Source organism: Neopsephotus bourkii, unplaced genomic scaffold (genome assembly GCF_033783945.1).
Source record: "Neopsephotus bourkii isolate Nb327-2 ecotype Australia unplaced genomic scaffold, CSIRO-AGI_Nbou_v1 NB_1780, whole genome shotgun sequence".
In the NCBI taxonomy this organism is placed as follows: Eukaryota; Metazoa; Chordata; class Aves; order Psittaciformes; family Psittacidae; genus Neopsephotus; species Neopsephotus bourkii.
This window is the reverse complement of record NW_026902254.1, coordinates 4,504,542-4,527,977: the sequence shown is the minus strand read 5'-3', so window position 1 is coordinate 4,527,977 and position 23,436 is coordinate 4,504,542. Positions and strand designations below refer to the sequence as shown.

The window sequence follows — 23,436 nt, the reverse complement described above, 5'->3', positions numbered from 1 at the left end:
CACAAGATAATAGCAAGGCAAAAAGTTAATGTCATGTTCAGAGTTTGGTGATATGTTTAAACAATACATACTTTTCTAAAACAGAATTCTTATAATATTTTCTACTTATGCAGTTGGTTTCAGTAAAACATTTGAGTTAGGTGTTGACTATCTGTTGATAGTTGCTATTCAGCAATAAGGATTTTGTATTTAATTGAAAAAAATCTGTATTAATTTTTGCCATGCAAAATTTTCAGCTTTTCAGTATAAATGTTTTATGAGGTACGTGATCAGTGACATTAGTTTTAATTTATAAGAAATTAATTAAATAGTTAAGGTAGTATTTTATGAGTGATTTTATTTTGAGTTAATACCTTTGAGAACAACTGCTCAGAAGTTTATTTAGATATAGGCCTACCCTGTATTTCAGATTTAAAGGATATTAACTTTTATCACAGAATTTAATTATTCCACGGGTGATTATCTCTGTTTAATGAAGGAATCCAAGTGTGTGTAGTATATTGCAATGAAGAGCCTGTGATGCACCACTGCAGTTTATTTAAAAACTAGAAGGGAAACTTTTATATGCAAAGAATAACAATAGCAAGTGGCTATTCTTTACCGTTTTCTGTTAGCCCATTAAGCATTCTTGAAAAAACAAATATATAAATAGAAGATGTCTTTAAAAGGATCTTTAAGAGTATTTTGAAGAGCATTTAATACACTTTGCTATGTGAATATCTTAGGGTCGGATTTGGGAGAGAGGGATCCATTCTTGCCTGTGCCACAGCCATGAGTTGTGACCTTAGGCGAGTCATTTACCCTTTCTATGCTTCACTTTTGTGGCATGGGAGTAATATTAAGCTCCCTTGGTTCCTGGTGAGGTTTCTCTTCATTGATGATTAAGGTAGCTTGAAAATCAGAAAGTTAACTTTATTCTCATTACATTTAGATATTGGAAGCTATATTTCAAACTATTTTTTTCCCTTATTTTTTTCCTGATGATTTTTTCTTATGGTAGGACTATCATTGCAATAGATAAGATGAACATTGTTGCTAGTGACACTTGAAAGTAAGATCAAATAGTGCAAATAGAACTATTTTGCAAACTTCACGTTTTTAGGTTTGAGTTACCATTATAACAAACATTAGATACGGTGTTTTACTGTAATTTATATTTTGTTTTGATTTGTTTTCATTTTCAGTTCAAGCTCAACAGCTGATGCAAATTCAGAGGAAACAGCTAATTTTGAAAAAGGAAAATCAACATTATGCAAAGTTTTGGAATCTTTTTGTTCATATCACTGGCAACAGACTTTGGCTATGTTAAAATTTCTAATACAAGATGAAAGTTTTCCTATAGCTTGCAGTTGCAAGCAAACACATTTGGTCCACTCTGAAACTCCCAGTTCCCTTACTGAAGAGGATGTTCACGTTTCATTTTGTAATTGCAATGGACATATGCTGACAAAAAGGTGCTGTTTACAAACTCAAAGAGCAAACACCTATTTACCACCTCTGTCTGTCTGTATTAAAGATTTCCATTCTTTGTCATGCCAAGCTGTAGCAATTGGATGTCTTAAGACAATGGTGAACAGAGCATGTAGTTCTCATGAGTATTGTGCTGAACAGTTGCAAAATTACCACTGGCATTCTGGGAAAGCAGCAGCATGTACATATTCAACCAAGGACTGTGATCTTTTGAACAGCATTAAAAATTCAAATAGATCTCGCAGCCCATCACCGCCTCCACTATCACCTGTACAGAGTAAAGAATTTGAATCATTGGAAGGATCGGTTATAGATTTCCCAACTTTAGATAACAACAAGCTTGAAATCTCCATCAACCAGCCTCCGTCCCTCTTGCCAGCTGAAGGAAGCAATGGAGAATTTGCATATGAAAGTAAAACATGCAAGCGAAAAGAGACAACGTTGCTATCAACAGACCAAGAAAGCAACAATTATATAAACCCTGAGAAGGCTGACAAAGGTGAACATTCTGCCATTTTTGAAGATTTAATGGACCGTATTAACGAAAAGCTAAAATCAATAGGCACTACAGATATAGCAGCAAATCTTATAAAACTTTCTAGCAGCGACAGGGCACCAGAAAATGATGTCAAATTAGGAGAGTTCATAACCTCTCTTTTGCATAATGCTAAGCCAAGTGATTACAGCTTTATGGAGTTACTTCGCCAACATGATAAACAAATGGAAAATAAAATCATCCAAACAAGATTTCGCAAGCGTCAGGAAACTTTGTTTTCAATGTATAATTCTCCTGATTCACCATTCATTCGACGACAGTCTTTGCAAATCAAGAGGGAGCTTGCAAGCCTTGATGAAACCCTTGTAAGAAAAAAAGCAATTTCTGAGAGAACTGCAAAGAAATCCACCAAAAAAATTGATAAAATATATCCAAATAAAAGACACAGTTTTACTGTGATAGAAGAGGAGGCCTTGCAACATCTTGAAAATAACCCATGCGTGAATTGCCAAACCAAACCAAGGTGCTTTCCACTACACCAAACCGAGTCTTTCAAACTACCTCTTACTAATTTTCACACAAGCTCTGGCTTTCTAGTTCTTTCAGAAAACAGCGCTATTGCCGCCAGACAGGCGAAACTCGCAAAAATGCAAGGAGATTGTGCAACCTTAAATGAGACTGGTCAAATTCCTCTACAGGATGAGAGTAATGGGATCTTGGGCAGAACTAAACGTAACATTGTGCCTCCTGGGTGGTACTCTGTGTATGTAACAAACAATCTTGTGTTTAGAAAGTCATCCAATGAAAAAAATCCTTTTGAAAGTTTGGAAAAAATGAAACTAAATAAAGATGCTCAAGCTGAAAGACACAGTGACATAAATATAAGCAAAATTGTGAGAGACACAAATCTGCAAGTTGTTGTAGAGCGTTTAGAAGATACAATAAGCTTAGCCAGAAAGAATAACAACTCATTGTTGGATAGTTACAGAATAAGTCAAAAACTTAATGCATATGAACAGGTTATGAACCTAGGTGCTAGAAGAGACTTACCTTTCACTGTGAGTGAAATGAGATGCAAAGGACAAAGCTTCCTTCCATCTTCACATGTGCCAAGCAGCAGTAAAGTCAAAACAGTGTGCGTGGCAACAAACAAACAAGAAATGGTTATACATCAAGAAATAAATGACAGTCTTTTGAAATCTCTGACCTTTAATTCATCCAGTTCAGCTTCCAACAATGGGGATTTAAATACAACTTCTGAAGCTGGGGAGATCTCATCTCCCTTAAACTACTCTAGTCCTATTAAGCTTATGTTTGTCTCAGAGGTTAATAGTAGTGAAGGAGTCAAGTATACTCTGACATCTGCAGCTGCATCTTCTAAAGGAAGCACAGATATTTGTTTGTTTCAGGGGCACTCAAACACTTTGTTAGACAAACAGGTTAGACAAACAGATCTTTCTCATGCAATCTGTGTCAAGGATTGTGATTACAGTGAAAATAAGACCAAGGAGGAGTCAAGTTGTGTTTATGCAGAATCAGTTACAAGCTCTTGTCCAATTGTTCAAACTAACTTAAATGACTCAAAACAAAATGATGAAGTTGTGGAGAAATCAAGCAGTGGCAGTGAATTGGTTTTAAAAAGAAAGCCTGGTAGACCAAAGAAAATAGGTCCTCAAGTTATTAAGCAGGTCAAGAGACCTATTGGACGGCCTCCTAAACCAAAAGTAGACATGACTGAAAGCACGGAACCTAGACCTAAACTTAGTAGTGATGGTAAAAGTACCAACTCGAATGCAGGAGTAATGGAAGAAGTTAACAGCAACAAAAATATTACTGTGACAGTTGTTTTTGGAAGGTCAAGAAGAACTAAGAGACATGTGTCTGAAAGTAATCTAAATGTAGTTAGTGTTCTGCCCACACAGCATGTTGATTCAAATTTTGCTAACGACCACAGCAAAGCAAGGCGCAATGTGGAAACTGAAAATGCTTTTACTGAAATAGTAAAAGCCTTACAAAATTCTTCTACTGAAAATGAGGTCTCTGGTTATGACTATGTTAGGCCTATCAAGAGTAACCTGACATCACCACATCCGTGCAGCAATATTGTACGGCCCATTAAGAAACCGCTAACCACCATTCGTAAACCTGGCAGGCCAGCAAAAGTAAAAATCTCTGGCATATCAGTGACTGTTAATAGAGTTTCACCTCAGGAAAGAAAAGTGAGTATTAGCAACTGTTTGCCTCCTTTGCAACAGCAGAGTGTGTTAGAAAAAAATGTACCACAGGAGAGGAAAAATCAACTGTGCAATAACATGGGTCAAGTAAAGAGCATGCAGAAAGATTCTAAAGAGGATGAATCAAACAGTGCTATTACAACTGTGTCAAGAAAACATGAAATCCCATCGAGACATTCTGCTAGAGACAGAAAACCCTCGCTTCATTTTTTACATTCATTAGCATCTTCTAGTGCATTTACATGTAGAAGTGCCTTACTACATAAATCTTACAAACTCCATTTGAAAAAAGCTAAAGATCGAACAGAAAAACATAGGCAGTCAAATCAGAGCACAGCATCCAAAGATACCTCAGAACTGAGAAATTCAGGAAATGTAAAAATGGATCTTAAGGATGGTGAGTTCGGGCCCATTAATGAAGTATCATCGGATCCCATTTTTTCATCTAATCCTTCTCTCAGGTGGTGGCCTACTTCCACTTCAAGTGACACTTTGTTGGAAGAACTGAACAATAGATTTGAGCAGATAACTAATACCTGGTTGCGAGTGGGGGGAAATGAGTTTGATAAATGTGCATGTGAAAAAAGGGATCCCATTGAACAAGACTGTGAGACTGAAATGTCAAACCCTTTAGACTCCTGCCTTGTAGAACTTGAAACATCACCCATAAAAATGCTTTTTCAGAAAAAGTGTAACATGAATGAACTCTGCACCTGGTTTATGCAAACTACAGAAACACAGTCTCTCTCTCTAGTGAGAAAGGCAAATGCTCGCAATCCTTTAGAAGTAGTTAGTACTAGAGAGATAAAGATGGAAGCTAAACAGTCTGATCTTAATACTTGCCCTTTCAGAAAGCACTTTAAAAAGTTTGCACTATCCTCACCTTCCAAACCAGCAGGGAAATTACAGATACTCCATAACATGGTGAGGTCTCCAGTCTTAAGCAGGAAAAGTAATTTCACATTAGCCAGATTAAAAAGAAATGAGTTTAAGAAGCTGCGGTGTGATAGGTGGGGACAGATGAAAAAGCTCTATAACCAGGCTCCTGGAGGCTGGAAATCAAAAAAGAAAAATTTGCAGTTCTTTTGCCAAAGCCAGTTGTTTAAAAGTACAAGTGGGGAAACCAATGGTGAAATGCCCAAGCTCGACGAAAAAAGTACAGTGGAAATCCAGCCCACTCTGACTTTGATAGACTCTCAGAGTAGTCTCTTGCCAACTGAAAATGAAGCCAGAGATGCATTTGTTCAACAGATGATGGGATCGTCTGAGTTTAACCCACATCCTGGTTTAGCAAATATACTTAAGTCACGTGCAGAGACAAATGGAGCTGTTTGTTGCCAACAAAATGTTAGAAAAGAACAAAGCCAAGATAAATTGTTTCAAAATACTTGGAAAGCCAAAACCTTTAAAGATTGTAGGATATTTCTGAAAAAAATCAACAATATTGAGCAGCACAATTCATTTAAGTTAAATAATGTCATTTATTCTCCTGAAGCTGTTGAAAGTAAAAGTACTCAGGCCTATATGGAAGAAAAAGGACATCCTCTTTTGAGGTCCCATTCTACTAAACAAAGTGCATTAAAGAAACATGAAAATGAAATGGAAACATCTAAAGGATCTGTTTCTTCTAAAGTGACTGAAAGGCTGGATGACCAGTTTCACAGTCCAAAATTTAGTGGTGTAAACCATGATGATAATCCTGCTGGTAGTTCTGAGATTCTTATCAGAATAAATAAAAGAAAAAGTCCACAATGGGAGACCACTGATACAAATATAAGAAAAAGGCATAAGAGACAATCATGCAGTAGTGGACAAATGGCTACTTATTACTCAAAGTACCAAGTAGGTAAGTTCCTGTTCCCGCCTTCATCTTAAAATTATAGTCTTAAGGAATTAGAGAAGTCAAACAACTAAGCACTTTGGGTTTGTTTTTTTTTTTTAATTGCATGATCCTCATTTTAATTTCAGAGACATCATGAAATTAACCATTGCATAGCATCAGAGTAATGCAGAAAAGTGGAATTTTAAAATGTATATAATATTTTACATGAACATTTCATCTACAGTTGGTGTGTTACATTCTATGATGACTATAACGAACCAAGATAGAAGGAAAAGAGCTAACTTAAAACAGCTCATGCTACAAATCAAGTTCTGACATGTCTGAACTCAGTCACAACTGGTTATTGGTTTCAAAAGGAACTGAATTTCATTCCACTATGTAGTTTCTCATATTGTGAGGAAGTGTAAATCATGAAAATGAAGCAGAAATTCAGTGTATTAACGTTGAGTTGTTTAAAAAAAGTTGTCATTGAATGTTTTCTAATGTAAATCAGTAGTGACTTTATAATCATAAGGTAAAAAATCGTACTATGTACTTCTGAGAAGTAGTCATTCAGAGGTTTGTTTTAGTATCCATTCATTGCCAGGTGAAATCTGATGACTATAAAGTGTTTGCACATTGAATCCTAGTAGAACAACTGAAAATGCAAAATTATGCTAGACAAATATGATACACAGTTACTATGCTAAATGCATTGGCTTGGAAACTCTTTAGGCTAGTGTGAAATTAAATCCATTTTCGTAGCTAGATATTTACAATACATGGCAGTACAAGTGTGATCTTAGGCTGTTATGTTACTTACAAAGAGGGTACCCTTATGAAATTATTTCTTCTACTGGGTGAAGAGATCTCCTTAAACAGAAACCTCAACTCAGTTCAATGAAATACCTAAGATGTGAAATGCTCACCAAATGAAAGAAAAAATCTACAATAGGAATTCAATTAGTGCAGAAGTATTCATTTACAGAAACAATATTGTGTTAGCTAGTCTGATTATATTGCCCAAAGAAACAGAAAAACTATTCAGAATACCAGAGGAAAACCTTATGTCTGCCTTTGTATTATATTTTATAGAAAACTCTCTGATAATAAACTGAAAAGTTAATTTAAGTTGTAGTATAAACAACATTGTGGCTCTTGTATACTTTATTTCTTTTATGCTATATTTGATAGATAAAATTCTTTGTATTAAGCTCATTCAGCATAACCCTGCTTTTCCAAAATACAGCATTTTTTATCTTTAGATTATGATTTTGTATTTTAGTTCACTGATTTGCAGCTAAACTCAACATACAAACCTTGTTTTTAGGAAGGTCAAACCTTGACACAAGACTGCTGTAAGAGCCAGGCCTAGAAAAGGAAAGGGTAACATCTCTCTGTTTCTATTTCACAAATGAAGAAAGAGCTCTCTCATAGTTTTATTTCATAATTTTGACTGTAGTAAAGAAAGTTTTGCATTCAAATATTTAAACTTTTTTCTTGCTATGGCGATACAAGACCTATTACTGTGACATGGTCTCATGTTAGTTTTAATTTGGACTCAATTTTATTTACCTGATAACTTTCCTGCTTTAGTTTTGGATCTTTAGGAAATCTGATAACTATTTTGATATTTTACATTATTTCATTTACAATTTTTGTTACTTTCGCTTTTATTCATAGTTTCTCATATCAGTTGTCGTCTTTAGACTTTCGTTCACTGGTAAACGAAATGTTAAAAGACAAAGAATTGTAATTCTGGAATTCTCTCCACACTTGCACCCCAAATCTTTTTCAGGGGTACTATTGCAGTACTGGGGGATTGTCTGACATAGAAAACGGTGTCTCATTTTGGCACATTAGTTCAACATTGTGTACTGTCTGCACTAGCCAAGGAAATCGTATAAGCATTTTTAGTCTAAAGTATAGCTGCTGGCTAAAAAGAACAAACATGATTTCTAGCTGTGCATGCATCTGTTTTCGGACATAACTCCTGCATTGGAAGTTTAATGCACAAGAAAACATCATTATTCATTTATATGTTATTTAGACTGTGTTTTTGTTGATGTGGTATCATAAATTGCATCATTGTTCTGTTGTCGTGCCTGAAATGTTCTTATTACACATTTATGGTCAATATTTAAAGTTTTTCTTCAAGTTTTAACTGATCTTGGTGTCTTACCAAATACGCTTGAAAGAAAAAGGTGTTGTGATGCTGTTTTATTGTGAAGCATTGTGGCAGGTAGTCAGAACACTTACCAAATTTTTATGTATACTCAGTTTATGCTACAATGTGCAAGTGGGAATAAAGCATTTGTGTTCTCACAGCTCAAGGTAGTACCAAGCAACAAGAATTAGCCATGATCTCATTGTAGCAACAGAAGGCAGTCAATCACTTTTTCATAATGCCTTTTTTGTTCAAGGTAAGGTGGCTGGTGGATACATTGGTCCACATGACTTTTGAACTGTTTCAACAATGTGTAGAGGGGTGGTTCCCTTTTACTGTAAATCTGTGTTCTGACCATTTTAATTTCTAAAGTGAAACATTATTATCCTCTGTGATGGCAAAGAAAATTATGTAAGCCTGGTTTTAGGAAAGCATTTGTGTTTTCTTTCCATGAGAGTGGTTTGCTGTGTTTCATTGTAACACTGGAGAACACATTCGTTTGCTTTGGACTTGGCCAAAAGTCTTGAAGAGAACCAAGCTGAAACAAGAGAAACTATTATCCAACAGTAAAATAGGACACTATAAAAGAATCCATTTTAGGAACTCGAAATGTAGTGAGTATATAAAAAATCTTCTGAGGGTGTGGATTTATCACAGATGCAAAGGAGGCTGTGGACCTGCTACAGTAGCAGGGAGAACTGTAGGCTGTGATGACATCACATACCTGTTTACATACCCTTTGTGTCAGGGTGGGAGTTCACATAGAAAAGCTTCTAAAATCAATTCTAATCACTTGAAGCTAGGGCATTTTCTTCATCTAAAATAATTTTCTCCATTATAATTTGGCTTTTTTCCAAGAGTCTGGAGTTTTAGAAGAAAATCTATTGTATTTGTTGGTAGAGAATATACATTTTCAATTTTGATTTTTCATTGTATTTGAATGCTGGCTTTAAATGCTATCTCTAATGAGATCAAGTTAGTGCAGTACTTACAATGAGAATTTGCTAACCTTTGTAATCATTTCAAAGTCAACTACAAGAGTTAGGAATCTAACTATGAAAACTTGGTATCTTCATGAGTGATTATTCTCGATTGTGCACATAAAACTGCGTCTATATTAATATGACAACAGACAAAGCTAAATTTTCTTAAAATTGGGAGGGAAAATGTTGTGAACTCTTTACACATCTATATTAGTATGACATTAATATTCCCCTATTGTTGCTTATTTGTCTTGTCGTAGTACAGACCAGTAAGGATAAAGCTACAAAGTGAATCGCTTTCCTACTACTGTGGAAGACATCAGTCTTTGCTCTAGTGACAAAACCGACTGGTTTTTAACAAGTCTCTTGGGCTTTCTCTTTCATAAAGTAGCACATTTTATACTCCTAGTAGGGAACAAATTTAAAATATTAGATTACATAAAATGCAAAAGAGACTTAGTGTAACAGTCTTAAATCTGTTGATTTTGAGAAATCCTTTTCAACAGCTGTGTCTTAGCTCTTTTCACAAAGGCTTTTCATCAGAGTAAGTTTCACCTGTCATGCAGAGTAAGCAGATAGAAATGTTCATAACTGTAATTGCCAAACGAGAAGTTACTTTTTCACAGATGGCTGTAAAACAAAGGTAGAAAATTAATAGAAGATGCAGGACCAATACTGAAATGAATGACTGTACTTAGTAAGTGGGCTGGCTTTAATGCAGAAGTATAAAAGCAAATAAGGTAGGCTTGACATACATTTGACCACACATACATAATAAATCCTGACTCATTAAATGAACTTAATGGTCTCTGCCTCATTCCCCTTAATGCAACATCAGCAGCTCTAATACCACAACCTAATACTCCATCTTGTTTTACACTCTGGAATTCCATTTGCCAAATCCGGTTATAGTCTTTCCTTCCCTTGTCTTGTTCTCTCATCATCTGATCTAGTGTGAGGTATATAAAGCTTGGGTGCTTTTGGGGTTTAAACTGTCATCATTTGCATCTTGCCTTAGAGTATGCTGTTCCTCTGGTTCTTTTGAGGGTTCTGAGCTAAGGATTTATACTTTTGCTTGTTTCAGTCAAAGAACTCTACTCTGAAGTCTTTTATTCCTTTACCTGCAAGGAAATTTCAGTAGTTTAGTGTCATGATCAATAAGCCTTTGTGTGGGATTTATATATCCAGTTTAAAACATAAGTGGGGTTTTATTCATCATTCAGTGTTGTTTTATTATCTTTTTATTTCCTCAAAAACTGAGAAACCCATACTCATGCTTTCCTATTTGTCCTCAGTCCTGAAGGAATGCTTAAATTATTCAGCTTTAAAGAAAGAACTGGTAATAACTGCACAAAGTCAGGCTTCTGTCTTTCTGCTTAAGCTGTTCTCTAGAAGAGAAAACAGGTTTGTCTAGCACTTCTGAAAATATGAAAAGTACATATCCCTTTTAAAATCCTTTTTTCTGTTAGGAATTTACAGCTTAAAGCAGAGCTTCAGTTGGTGTTAGAAAAGGATAGAGGTCAATCAAATTTGTAATTCTGTAATTGAAGTGTTGATGTAGTCTGACCATCACAAAGCAGTTCACTATACTGAGGCAATTCCACATTTTGGTGCAGAACTCTGCGAAAATATTCCTGTTCAAGAAAGATGCTTTAATTTATAGAGGCATGTGTACTGTGCCTTAGTTCGCATCCCTCTATCGTTTACTTGCTAAAGCTAGTGATGTTTTCTTTCACCAAATTTTTGTAAAACTAAAATTTGTTACACTAGAATCTCCAGTTAGTTCATAGAATCACAGAATGTTTTGGGTTAGAAAGGACCTAAATGATGATCATCTAGTTCCGACCCTCCTGCCATGGGCAGGGACACCTCACACTAGACCAGGTTGCTCAAAGCCCCGTCCAGCCTGGCCTCAAACACTGCCAGAGATGGGGCAGCCACAGCTTCTTGGGACAACCTGTTCCAGTGCCTCACCACCCTCATAGTGAAGAATTTATTCCTAATGTCTCAGCTGAACCTTGTCTGTCAGCTTAAAGCCATTCCCCACTGTCACTACATGCCCTTGTAAAAACCTTCTCCCTAGCTTTCCTGTAGACCCTTAAGGTACTGGAGGACTTTTATAAAGTCACCCCTGAGAATTCTCCAGGCTGAACAAGCCCAAAGTTACATTCAAAACAACTGAGTAAGTTACATTCAACAAGTGCATATATATATATATATATATATATATATATATATGTATTTCTGGTTCCAGAATCGAGGGTAAGATTTAAAATGGTGTGAGATGGCTGGGCTGTTGTTTGAATGTATTCTTGGGTAGAGTTTCCTTCCCTAATTCCTCTTTCACTCCAGCAAAAGAAAGTTCTAGTCTGTAATTTTATGATTTAGCACCTTCTCCAGATTTTTCAAGCCAAATATAATCCCACATTTATTCACTGTTTATCCTTTTCCTAGCAGTGTCCTTTTGTTTTGCTGTAATTACACATTTGTGCCTTAAAGATACTGTTTAAACAATAGAAATGTTTGTACTATTCCAAAGTATTTTAGGAGAAAGTCTAAACATTTATTTGCAGGGTGTTACAGGGTGGTGCTGAATCTTAGTAACTTATCTGAAACTGTGATTCAAATATAAGTAAACTTTCAGTAGATGTTATTTTTCTTTTTTTATGTTCTTTCTTCCTTGTATTCATTTGGTAACTGGATACTAATTTGATTCAAAGAAGATTTTTTTTGCCATATTCTAAGAACAGCATTTTCTTATCATAAGGTGTTTCCTATGGTCAACATGAAAAAAGACTCTTTGCACTTTCAAATGGCCTTGAATCTTGAGGGTTTCCCAACACACTGAGTGTTTCTGAAAGCTGTTGACAGCCTTCAGGTTCTAATTCAGACAGATATTTTTGCAATGATCAACAATTAATTGGATGATGTAACTGAATGGAAATTGTTCTATATGGGATGCCCAAGATTTTAAGAGCAACATTCTGCATTCGAATGCAAACACCACTGCAACATCACAGCTTGACAGGTCTGCCCTTCGTGGTCTTTGGGATGGTGTCATGTTTTGTAGTTCAATGTGATGTAAAACATGATGGTCTTCTTGGGTATGTAATCTGGCAAAGAAAGTTTATGGAGTCCTCATTAACAAAATTTACTTTCTAGTTATTTAAAATATGTTATTAGATATTTTAAAAGAAATCAGAAGAAAAGATTTGGAAACCAGAGTTTGCTGTTGGGTTTGATTTAATTTTTTTTAACAAATACAAGTATATAGAAATGTATGATTTATAGACCTGTAACTATATATATGTACAGGCATATGTACTGAGAACATTTCTAATGCACCATCTGAAGAGAAAACCACTTCTTTGAAGCGAATATAACCGTGACTGAGGTCCCAACTGAGATGTTAATTGGAATTTTTTAATTACTTTGATGCTTGTAAGGAATTTTTTAATGGTGCTATATAAAAATCTAGAAAAGAAAATAGACATTATTTCACTACTGGTCAAATAAAATATTGAACCTTTTGTAACTGAGCAATAACTCAAATGTACTCCATGCATTTTTGTCAGGTTTCTAACCAGGTTATGTTTCAAAACACTGTTTTGAGTGGTTGCAGTGCATCTTGATAGAATAATGCTGTTCTTGAGACACATCTCTCTCTTCCTTACAATGCATAAGGTATTATCTTGAATTACTTCAGTTTTCATATCTCCTCCATCTGTTATTTCTTTTCGCTCCTTATTGGATTGCACGCTTTCAGCTGACTAACTTTTCTCATCTAAATGCTCACTTTTACTTTTTTTTCTCCATGTGTGATTTTTGTGAATGTTATTTTCTATATTACTTGCTTTAGTAAGTCAGACTGGCTGTGTTCTCCCTGCAGCTTTCTGCCTTCTTTCCTCTCTCACAGGAGCATGGAAAGTGTGCACACTTTTTCAAGGAGGCTGATGAGCCCAAGCAGGATGTCTGACCACTCGTAACAGCTCAGCTCCCATCATGTCACACCATTGGCATTGGCTCTCTGCTAGTGTTGGCAATCCCACTGCTTCTTGTATATCGTGATACTTATATTTTCACACCAATGTGCTTGTGCTTCATTTGTGACCCACTATAGCTGCCTGTGTGTCCTGGGTTCAGCAGTAATAGTCATTTTTCTCCTTCTTAGTAGCTGGTGCAGTGCTGTGTTTTTGACTTTTCATCCTGGGAACAGCACTGATGACACCGATGCTTTTAGTTGCTGCTCAGTCATGTTTACTCTGACCAAGGACTTTCTGAGCCTCATGCTCTGCCAGGGAGGAGGGGAAGCCGGGAGGAAGCAGAGACAGGACACCTGACCCAAACTAACCAAATAAGTGTTCCATACCATAGCACATCATGCCCACTATATAAACTGGAGGCAGTTACGCGGAAGGGCTAGATCACTGCTCTGGTTGGGCTGGGTATCAGTTGGCGGGTGGTGAGAGGTTGTATTCTCTTCCCTTGTTAGGTGGTAGCAGTAGTGATCTGTGTTATACCTTAGTTACTGGGCTGCTCTTATCTCAACCCGTGGGAGTTACTCTTCCCCAGTCCTCTGGGAGCCAGGGAAGGAAAGGAGGGGGAGGGGAGTGAGCAAGCAGCTGCGTGGGTCTGGGTTGCCAGCTGGGCTTAAACCACGACACTATGTCTTAGTGAAAGAACTGCCCAACCTGCATTGGTACTGTGCCGTGGTCCTGCTGAACTGCTGTTTATTTCACACCATAGCATTTATTCCTTGATTTTATTTGGAACCAGCTCTGAAACACTGTTCAGACCATCCAGACTAATACTCTCCAGTTGTTCCACGTTTATCTGCGTCCTCTCTTCATCCTTTGCTCTCCTTCTTTAATTGATTTTCAGATCATGCATCAGCTTTTTTCCAAGCAGTACATTTGTGAGTGTCAAAACATGCTCTCAGGAGCACAGCAGAATGTGTGCAGCCTGGTTTCATTCCGTTTTGTTTTGTGCTGCATCTTTTCCATTGTGTACTTCTGCTGCTCCATACTATCTCTTTCACCTGGTAAGGGATTTATAGTAAGAGCGAGAAGTCTGTCAGACTGTCATAGATTTCTTTCACTGATATGCCACAAGTGCTCAGCAAATTTCTACTAGCCTCTTTCCGTTATCTTTCTCATATATTTCATATGTATTTCATATCTATTTCCTTTCTTCTTCCCACACTTATTTTTCCCCCTCAAACCAAGAAAACATTTGTGAGTTAGTGCTGAAGACTAAAAGCAGCTTTTTCACCATCATTTCAGTCTGGGACTACAGCTGGTTCTGACTTCTTACCTTGTCTTTTTTGTCTACATTCAGTTCCCCCCATGTCTTGGTTCTCCTTTTATACTGTTCTATTTGTCTCAGTAGTCCAGCCGTGTTAAATCCAGCTCTTAGGTCTAATTTTTAAAAGCCCCCTGCATATTGCTTATCTCCCCAGCTTGCTTTCATCTCGTTGAGCACATCATCTATATCCAGGGTGTTTCTTCTCTCTCTTGGATTCCCAAATACGATTCCATCCACTCAGCTGAAAAAAACCCTCTATTTCTTATTGCAGCAAGAATCCATCTGATAAATGTAAAATGAGACAGTAAAAAATTTTTTTGTAGATTTCTTTGTAGATTTCTTGTTGTTGCATTTGAGCATTGTGGAAACGAGTTAAATTTTAGAGATAATAAATCTGTGTGTGCTTGTTTTACTTTCATTTCAGTGTTCCTTGCGTTACTGAATCAGCCTCTGTTGCAGGTGCTGAGGCTACTATAGTGCTGTGGGGTTTAACCTAATCTATTCCACTGTTTCTCTTTTGGGAAATGTTTAAGTGCTTTGTACAGAGAAAATTATTTTTTTTATGCTGCTGAAGTTTTACTGTTCCTACTCAGCATTTTTTTAAACCCTTCTGTAAAAGCCTTAGATCAGTGCTGTATCTCAGCGATGCTCTTAAGCTTTCCAGGCTGCCAGTTTGCACCTCACTGATGGCAGTATCTAACAGTGCAGTTTGCAGAATCTTTGTCAGACAGGAAGGTAAAAACCAGTTTGCCCTAGCCTTCAGCTAGGTGGAAAGGAGAAGTGTTTATGAAATAAATGTTGTAAAAGATTTAGAGAAACATAACCCTGCAGTGATAGTCTCATAGTCATTTTACAGCCTCCAAATACGTTTGATGGTAATCTCTTTAATGGGAGATGCTGAGGAGTCACCTAACAGATAAGAAACATTTATCCCTATTTCTGTTTCTTCTGCATGGCCTTGACACATGGTAGGCAGAGATTAACTCAGCAAATCTATGGACTTGAGCTAGCCAGGTTTTCTCAACTTGGTTTTCATACAACAGGTGTCAGATTCCCAGTTTTCCTGAAAAACGCAGTGCCAAACTGCATAGAAAATAAGAAGCTCAAAGAATACTTGTATGTGTTTGTGTGCTTGGCAGCCTATCACGTTGTACAGTATTTGCTGTCACATCCTCCTGTTAATTAGTCAGCACTTCTGTTATCCTGACAGTGATTTGTGTTAAACTAAAGAAACACAAAATTTCACAAATACTCTTATGCGAGCAGTGTATCTGGAAGTGTGGAAAAGACCAGGGTTTTCTTCAGCTCTTGGAAGCCTGGGAAGGCCCCTTGCTGATTGCTTTAGTAGAAGGTCGAATTCAAAGACCTATCCCTTGAATTCCTTTTGCTTTAATGATAGGAGGAAATTTTTGTGGAGATGATCCTTTTCGGTCCTAGCAGGCCTGGAAACTTAATCACACACAGGGTTGTGTGCTCTGCTCAGCCAGGGGAGACTAGATGGGACTTCAGAGTCCATCGGCATGATTTGAATTTGTCTGCTGTGATTTGTTAGAGTAACAAATAGGTAATTGCGTCTGTCTCCAACACTGTTGGAGGCTAGTAAATGCAGAGATGATTGGGTAGTGGTGACTTGGGAGCTGAGTAGCAACGCATGAAAAATAAACCCTGGAGTCATCTCTGACAGTTTTCTAGGCCCATAGATTTTATGTTCAGCAGCATTCAAAGAAAGGCAAGAGCAGAGTGTCCTATCACTGCACACAGCCTCTATGTGTCCACATCCTCAGTGTGGTACCTGGTGCCTCCCACCTCGTCACCTGTTCAGATATACTCACTCACAAAGCAGTCATATAGAGCATGCAACAGACTGCAGGTACACACACCTCAGCTCTCTGAGATACATGGTTTTTAATTTGCAATTGTTTCGGATCAAAAAGGTATAGTCTTATTTCCATTTTTATATATGTATGTTTATATATATACTTTCTAAGAAGAGACAAGAATTACCAAGATGAGTTATTGTGTACTCTGAAATAGGAAATCTTTTACATTAACCAGTAAATGTTGCCAGCGCTTCAAGAGTAGTTAAAGATGAAGAAAAGCATGAGTTTTCGAGAAATGTCACTAGTTTATCATACAAAGAATTTGAAAAAATAAAGACTCTTTTCTTCCTTTTCACTAGGCTGTTAGCACAGTTGACCTGTCTTAAAATTCACTAATGAAAGCAGAACTATTGAATATTCCATGGCTGGAATTTATGTTCAGTGTTACAGAGCATCAGTAGCTGATGTCCACCAATCACATGCGCAGAAGCTGATGAACTGAGTCAATCCCAACTGAATAAAACGAAAGCAGATAATAATTGCTGGAATAGTAAGCAGATGGCTTCAGAATGGCAAATTCTAACCTTTTTAGAGACTGTTATATAAATCAGTCATTGCTTGTTGTCTGGGGAGATAAAGGGACCTCCATCCTCTTACTGGTGCAAGTGTTGGTAGCAGAGAACTCCAGAAGGCTGTAGAGCAGACGTGCATCACAGCCTCATTCCAGGCTCTGCTGGAGCAGGCTCCTTGGCTTCTGTAACCTGCAGGTCTTCCTGACAGGAGGGCCCCACTGTGCACCTTTTGTAAGCAGAGTGGAATAAAATTTAGGGTAGAATCTGCTGATGGATCTGGCTGGAGGAATTCAGCTGCGTCTATTTAATGTTATACTTAAATAGACGAAGAATGATTGCTTTAAGAAATAAAAAAGTTATCTGCTTTAAGAAATAAAAAAGTTATCTAAATACAACTTTTTCATGCCTTGTTACATCAACAGCTAGGACATAAATTGCTACAGGTGAAAGAGTGAAAAGCAAGAAGAAAGACTAGGTTCTTCTTGGTTAACAAACATATTAGTGCAGACCTCAGACTTACTGTTTTCCACTTTTACTGTGATAAAAATATATTTCCTTAAAATACTTGAGCTTTTTATGCTGATGTTACCTATACTGGGGAACTGACGAAAACATTAATTTAACATTTCCTGTTCCTGTTTTTATGCATGCTCTTAAAATGCCAGATTCCCGAATTTCCTAGAGCTCTTGTGTAAGAGGTAAATGACTGCACAACAACTAGCAGCATATTGGTTCTAATTCTGCAGACTCAGTCCTGCCTTTTACACCAGGCACCCAAGCCTGTACAAAACCTAAAATATAAGGAGTCCCTGAGAGAACCAAGTGCTGCTTGGGGGTATCACGGCACTCTGTGTTTGCAGTCCAAGCAAAGGGGAAGGAATTATGGTCACAGTTCCACCAAGCCCTAGTATGCATTTACACCTAGCAGTGCTGTCTGGAGAATGGGCCACACCAACAGTACAATTCCTGGTTTGTGTACAGAAGTAACATGCCAAATCATTTGAGAAGCCTGAGCCTTTAGGTTTTTCTGTCTGGCACTTGCCCACTGTTAAACAAGGTTTATGTAGCTTTTTAGCTACATAAAGACAGTAGAAATGCTGTTCTTTAAAGCACGTTATAGGTATGTACTACTGCAGAGTTCGCAGTTTCTTGGTTCCTGAGGCATTTCTGTTGTTTGACATAGCAACAGCCACCACAAAAAAAAAAAAAAAAACACAACCCTGAACAAAACCAAAACAAACAAAAACCATCCCCCGAAACACCAGCAACAAACAAATCCCCAAATGTAACATTCCAGCCTTCATTTAACTGTAGATTGTTTCTGTTCAGAGTGTAAGTTTTGCTACCTGGCCATGCCTGGAAAGCACATAATCAGTAGGGGTGAGGCAGGCTGCAGGACTGCAGTAGTCAGCATTAGCACCATCTCAAACATGCACTTCATCCCAAGGCCGTAAGAAAACCTTTGACTTTCTGCACAGTGCTGAAGGCAACGGTTCAAGTCTGAAGAAGCTGTAAATTCAAGAAAGTAACCTTACTGACTAAAGTCTTCCCTGTCACCTACACTTGCACTCTGAGTCTCCTATGGGAAGGGACAGATCAGAGCCACAAGAGCATGCACAGACCAGAAAGAATGAAGGAAAATAGCACAAAGCAAAAACATTACGAGAGAGGCAGAAGAGTAAGCACACTAGGAAATGCTGGGCATGGGGGCAGTACCCCAGTTACAGAGGGTTAGGAGCTAGGGTTGGTAACTTAAAAATGCCCATTTCACCACCCTGTCAGAAAGGCACATGGCCTTCCAGAGAGCTTGCGTTAAAATGTAAAAGAACAGAAATTGCATTTCAGATGCTCTGTGAAATGTAACAATGACTTTACCTGTTACACGGGCTGTCTTTCCTACTTCCCATGACGTCGGAAAAAGTATAATCAAAGTCAGTGAATAGTATTTGAGTAACACAAGCTAGGTATTTTAGGTTATACTGAATGTCCCAGCTAGACTGTTCACCCATGGGCACACTATAAATACTGCAGCAGATTCAGTCCTTGATACTTTGCACGTAAACATCCTGTGATGGACCTGATTTCCTGAAACGCTACAAGATCCACTGAGAGATTCTTGCTGCTTAAACACACCTTTGATAGGAGAAACTGTGGGGATAGTTTATAGCACAATCATTACTTTCTGCCCTTAATTACAACACATACCACTTGATTTTTAGCATCTCAGTAATTAGAAATACTTCCAACATTGTGTCATTCATCTGCTTCTTGAAATCTTTGAAAAGGTTTGTGAGAAACAATGAATTGCACATAGAGCACAGATCACTGCAGGAAGGAGGCAGGGAAAGAGAAAAGTTAGCAGGGATGGAGAAAAGACAGTGACAGTGCTTTGTATATTAAGGAAAACATTTTTTGATGAGGATGGTGAAACACTGAACCAGGTTGCCCAGATACGTGGCAGATGCCCCATCCCTGGAAATGCTGAAGGCCAAGTTGGATGGGGCTTTGAGGAACTCAGGAGTGGAAGGTGTTCCTGCTCATGGCAGGGGGTGGGAACTAGGTGATTGTTAAGGTCCCTTCCAACCCAAAGCATTCTATGATGCTATTCTGTGATTCTAGGTGCACAATGAAAGTGTGATGCGGTCCACACTTAGAGCATCATCTGTTCAGTGATTCCCACAGAGGGCTGGGTTTCTTTCCCTTCTTCCCTTTACTTACTTTCCTAGATTTAAAACAAAATAAATGCTGTCAATATAGCAACTCTTTCCTGGCTGTACTATATTAACAGTGTCACCAAAACCACCCAACCCCAAGTTCTCGCCCAGTTCCTGCCCTATGGTTTTACAGTAGTCAGCTGCACACAGTTTAAGAAGGGCCAGCCCCTTCCTGTGCAGAGGAACAGCACCAGCAGGACTGTGAGCCTGGGACAGGTTCTGCCAACCACCAGGACTATGCCATTTCAATAGAAACAAGCCCCATCTACTCTGACAACATGGAGAGCACTGCACAGACAGGTTCTATCTTGGTGTTTCTGAACCATAATGCAGTAAAACAGTAGAAAAACCCCACAGAATACACAGGCTGCCACCACCTTATCTTGCCTCTTACCAGTCTGCTTGTTTGCACGGGAAGAAGAAAATGTACTAAACTTTGTCTCTTTTTTTCCCCCCTCTCCCACCCCCACTTCTTTTCTCACAGCACACTACAAGTGAAAGTCTCGGAGCCGCAGAATTCAATAGACATGAGCACAGAAACTGAACATTTGAAGTCCATAAAGACGTGCCTTAATCAGCCCACTGAGTGGAATCTGAGTTTTTCAGCAGCATCTCTCTCCAGCTGTAAAGTTTTTAACCAAAATCTCAAAACTGATGAGAACAAATAGATCGCAGCTGTTCTTGCACTATTATTTTATACATTGTTCCTGATTGTTTCTTTTCTGCTGAATAATAAGCGTTCATTACATTGATCTTGAAATGATCTTGTGTGATTTGGCTTTCTCTTACTACTAGCATTATTCATTTTGATGTTCTTTTTCTTTTTTCTAAATATAAAGTTTCACATCTGACCATCATGAAATTCTTGCAGTACAAATTTATATCAGAATCGGATGTTCCCCGTTAATAGTATTGTGATTTTTCTATGTTCTTTAATTATTATTTCCCAAGTTTATTTTTGTGCACGAAAGTTAATATATTACGTAATTTGTGGCATAGGTCACCATGTAAAGATTTATGGTAATAACAACTCAAACTAAGTCTGTAACAGGTGGAGACCGACTACCTCGAAGCAAAGCCGTGAAAAGGTAAATTACATGAGGAGATCTCCTTCACCAACAGAGTGAAATGTGCCGAACACCCAGGTTGTTTCTGCAGTATGCTTTCATCTTCATCATCCATCTTGAGAACGTCTATGTGACAGTGTGTCATGAGCATAATGTCTAAAATGGGCTGAGCCTGCAGGAGAAGCTCTTGAACGACTGTCATTCAACAAATCTGTATCTGCACTTTCTGAGGTTTCTGCTAAATGGTCTTTCTCCTCCCTTTGTTTCTATGAATTTATGCCTGCCACCAATTAAAATGGATGTAAATGCTTTTCCCTATTTCATTTTTTTCTGTGTACTTTGGAAATTCAATGTAAACATCAACATTTTGAACTCTACTCAAAGTAGTGAATGGTTGTAGCCGACTACGTTGTAGACATTCCGTGCTTAGATCAGCTTTGGCAAGGTTCATGTAATTCATTCATCAAAACATTATTATTAATAGAGCTATAAAAAGTGTTAGAATAAAATTATATGATATATTTCTCTTTTCTGGAGTCATACATTCAATAGCTAGAGTAGAGGATTCTTAATTCAACTTCTTAATAAGTGGTCTCTCCTGTCCTTGCCAAGAACTAATTTTCTAGAAGGCAATTTCCTTGGAAGACACTGCATTCTATAAAACAAAGGTTTTAAGGATTCACTTAAAATTATCATCTTTCTTAAAGATGCACTTCGTCTTTACAGAAGTTTGTTGGTTTGCAGGTGCTATCCAGTAACTGAAATAAAAAGGTTGTTGTGATTTCGGGTGAGTCTCACAAGATCCCAAAAGGACACTGAGTCACTGAAGGGTCAGTGCAGAACATGGTTAAAAGAATAAACATGCATCATCACACCACGCTGTCTAAAGGGTCTTTATGTATCTCAGCTGTTTAATACATTTGGCAAGAAAGCCAAAAAGAATTGAACTTCCTGGGGGAGAGGCACTGGAGTTGACTTCAGTAAGCCCCACCTGAGGACCAGGGTGACCCTTAAGAGGGACAAAGAAATGGTCTCACAAGCTGTGCTGAGTAGCCCACCCAGTCTCTTGTTTGTGTGCCTGAAGCAGATGTCACAAGGATTTTTTCAGGGAAAAAAGACCAAGAAAATACTGGAACCTTTTCTGTTAATTACAAACGTGTCTCACACCCAAGCAGCTGTCTGGTTTTGTTAACTTATTGCTATCCCTTCCTGTGTGTCATACCGAGTTTCAATTGGCTGATGAACCCAAAAGGTTTCAGAGGGAGGCAGATCCAGGCATAACCCAAACTCAGTAGCCACTGCTTTGAGTCAGACAAACAACAAAACTAGAAAAGGTGTGCTTGGTGCAGCACTTGCCCTTCTTGAGATAGTTATCAGCTAAAGGGGACTGTTACCAACAGAAAGTCTTTTTGTCTGTAGTCTGGACAGACAAGCAAGCAAAAGCAATCACAAAACTGGTTTTAAGAAACAAAAACTAATGTAGTAATAACCACGGGATCATTTTGACAACAAAGGACCACTGCTGGTTTATCATCTAATATGGAATGAAACCTAAGTCTAGTGTAGCTCATGTTGGAGACCCTGTTGTGTTTAGCCAGAAGGAGAGAGGATGCACAGTAATTGCTTCAGAGCAACAAAGTGGCCAATTTTAAGTCATTCAGAATATTTTGGGGATTAAGCTTTTATTCCTCAACTAAGCAGCCAGGAAGTTAGGGTACTTTCAACCCATAGAATTCAGGTCACTAAAAACCAGCAAAAGAATTTTAGTAAGCATTACTCTTTTTAACTAAGTCAAGATTTTTTCACTGCAGCTTGTAAGATATATAGAAACTTGGCTTCCCATCACCTTTGGATGTACCCTGCTGCTACCATAGGCAACTTTTGAGAAAGTCAGCTGCATAACTTTAAACTTTGATTATTGCTGATGATCAGCATTGAAGAATACAACACACATCCAAGCATCCTGCAGTTACGCAGCCATTCCTCCTCAAAAGTTAAGTCATTTTGACAGAACACACCTAAATTGCCACTACAGGGACTGCAGTGATAGGACAAGGGGTAACAATGGGGTAAAACTTAAAACAGGGGAAGTTTAGATTGGATATAAGGAGGAAGTTCTTTACTGTGAGGGTGGTGAGGCCCTGGAGTGGGTTACCCAGGGAAGTTGTGAATGCTCTGTCCCTGGTGGCGTTCAAGGCCGGGTTGGATAGAGCCTTGGGTGACATGATCTAGTGTAAGGTGTTGTCGTTGTTTAAGCCCAGCCAGCATTGCAGAACTGCGCAGCCTCTGGCTCACTCCCCCCACTCCCGGAGGGATGGGCGACATGGGCTGGTGTGAGGTGTCCCTGCCCATGGCAGGGTGGTTGGAACTTGATGATCTTAAGGTCCTTTCCAACCCTAACTATTCTATGATTCTATGAATTTTCTGCTGCACAGGAAACCCTCCACTGGGCAGAGGAAGAGCCCAGAGGGGCTGGAAATTACATGCCAGTTGCTGGCCAAGTTTTTAGTCTGAAAAAGGATCACAGGGTAATTCAGGCATGGAAAGACCGAGGCCAGTGGTTGTACACTCTGCACAAGGGCAGGCCAGCTGTGAGGTCAGAGCAAGTTGTGCGGAACTTCAGCTGGTCAGGTATTAAAAACCTCATAGGACAGAGCTTGCAGAGCCTCTCTGGGCAGCCTGTTCCAACTGTTCTCAACCTGTCCCACAGCCTTTTTCTCCTTATATTCTGGTCTGAGTTTCAGCTTGTGCCCATTGTTTTTTGTCCTCTGAACATATACAACAAAG

At 38.3% G+C, this 23,436-nt stretch overlaps 1 protein-coding gene across 10 annotated transcripts in view; it reads left to right on the top strand.

Annotated features, from left to right (window-relative positions):
• LCORL (ligand dependent nuclear receptor corepressor like) overlaps nt 1–21,179 on the top strand; it is a 79,449-nt gene extending 58,270 nt beyond the window's left edge. For 7 of the 10 annotated variants that reach the window (XM_061379803.1, XM_061379799.1, XM_061379802.1 and 4 more), the window contains 2 exons: nt 1,185–6,046; nt 20,067–20,221. In XM_061379803.1, coding sequence (XP_061235787.1) covers nt 1,185–6,046; nt 20,067–20,080 — 4,876 coding nt within the window. In that variant the 3' untranslated portion in view covers nt 20,081–20,221. Of the gene's footprint in view, nt 1–1,184; nt 6,047–20,066 lie in introns of all 10 variants that reach the window. The other 3 variants (XM_061379807.1, XM_061379806.1, XM_061379809.1) reach the window with 2 other exon arrangements.
• Nucleotides 21,180–23,436: the final 2,257 nt, after the last annotated feature.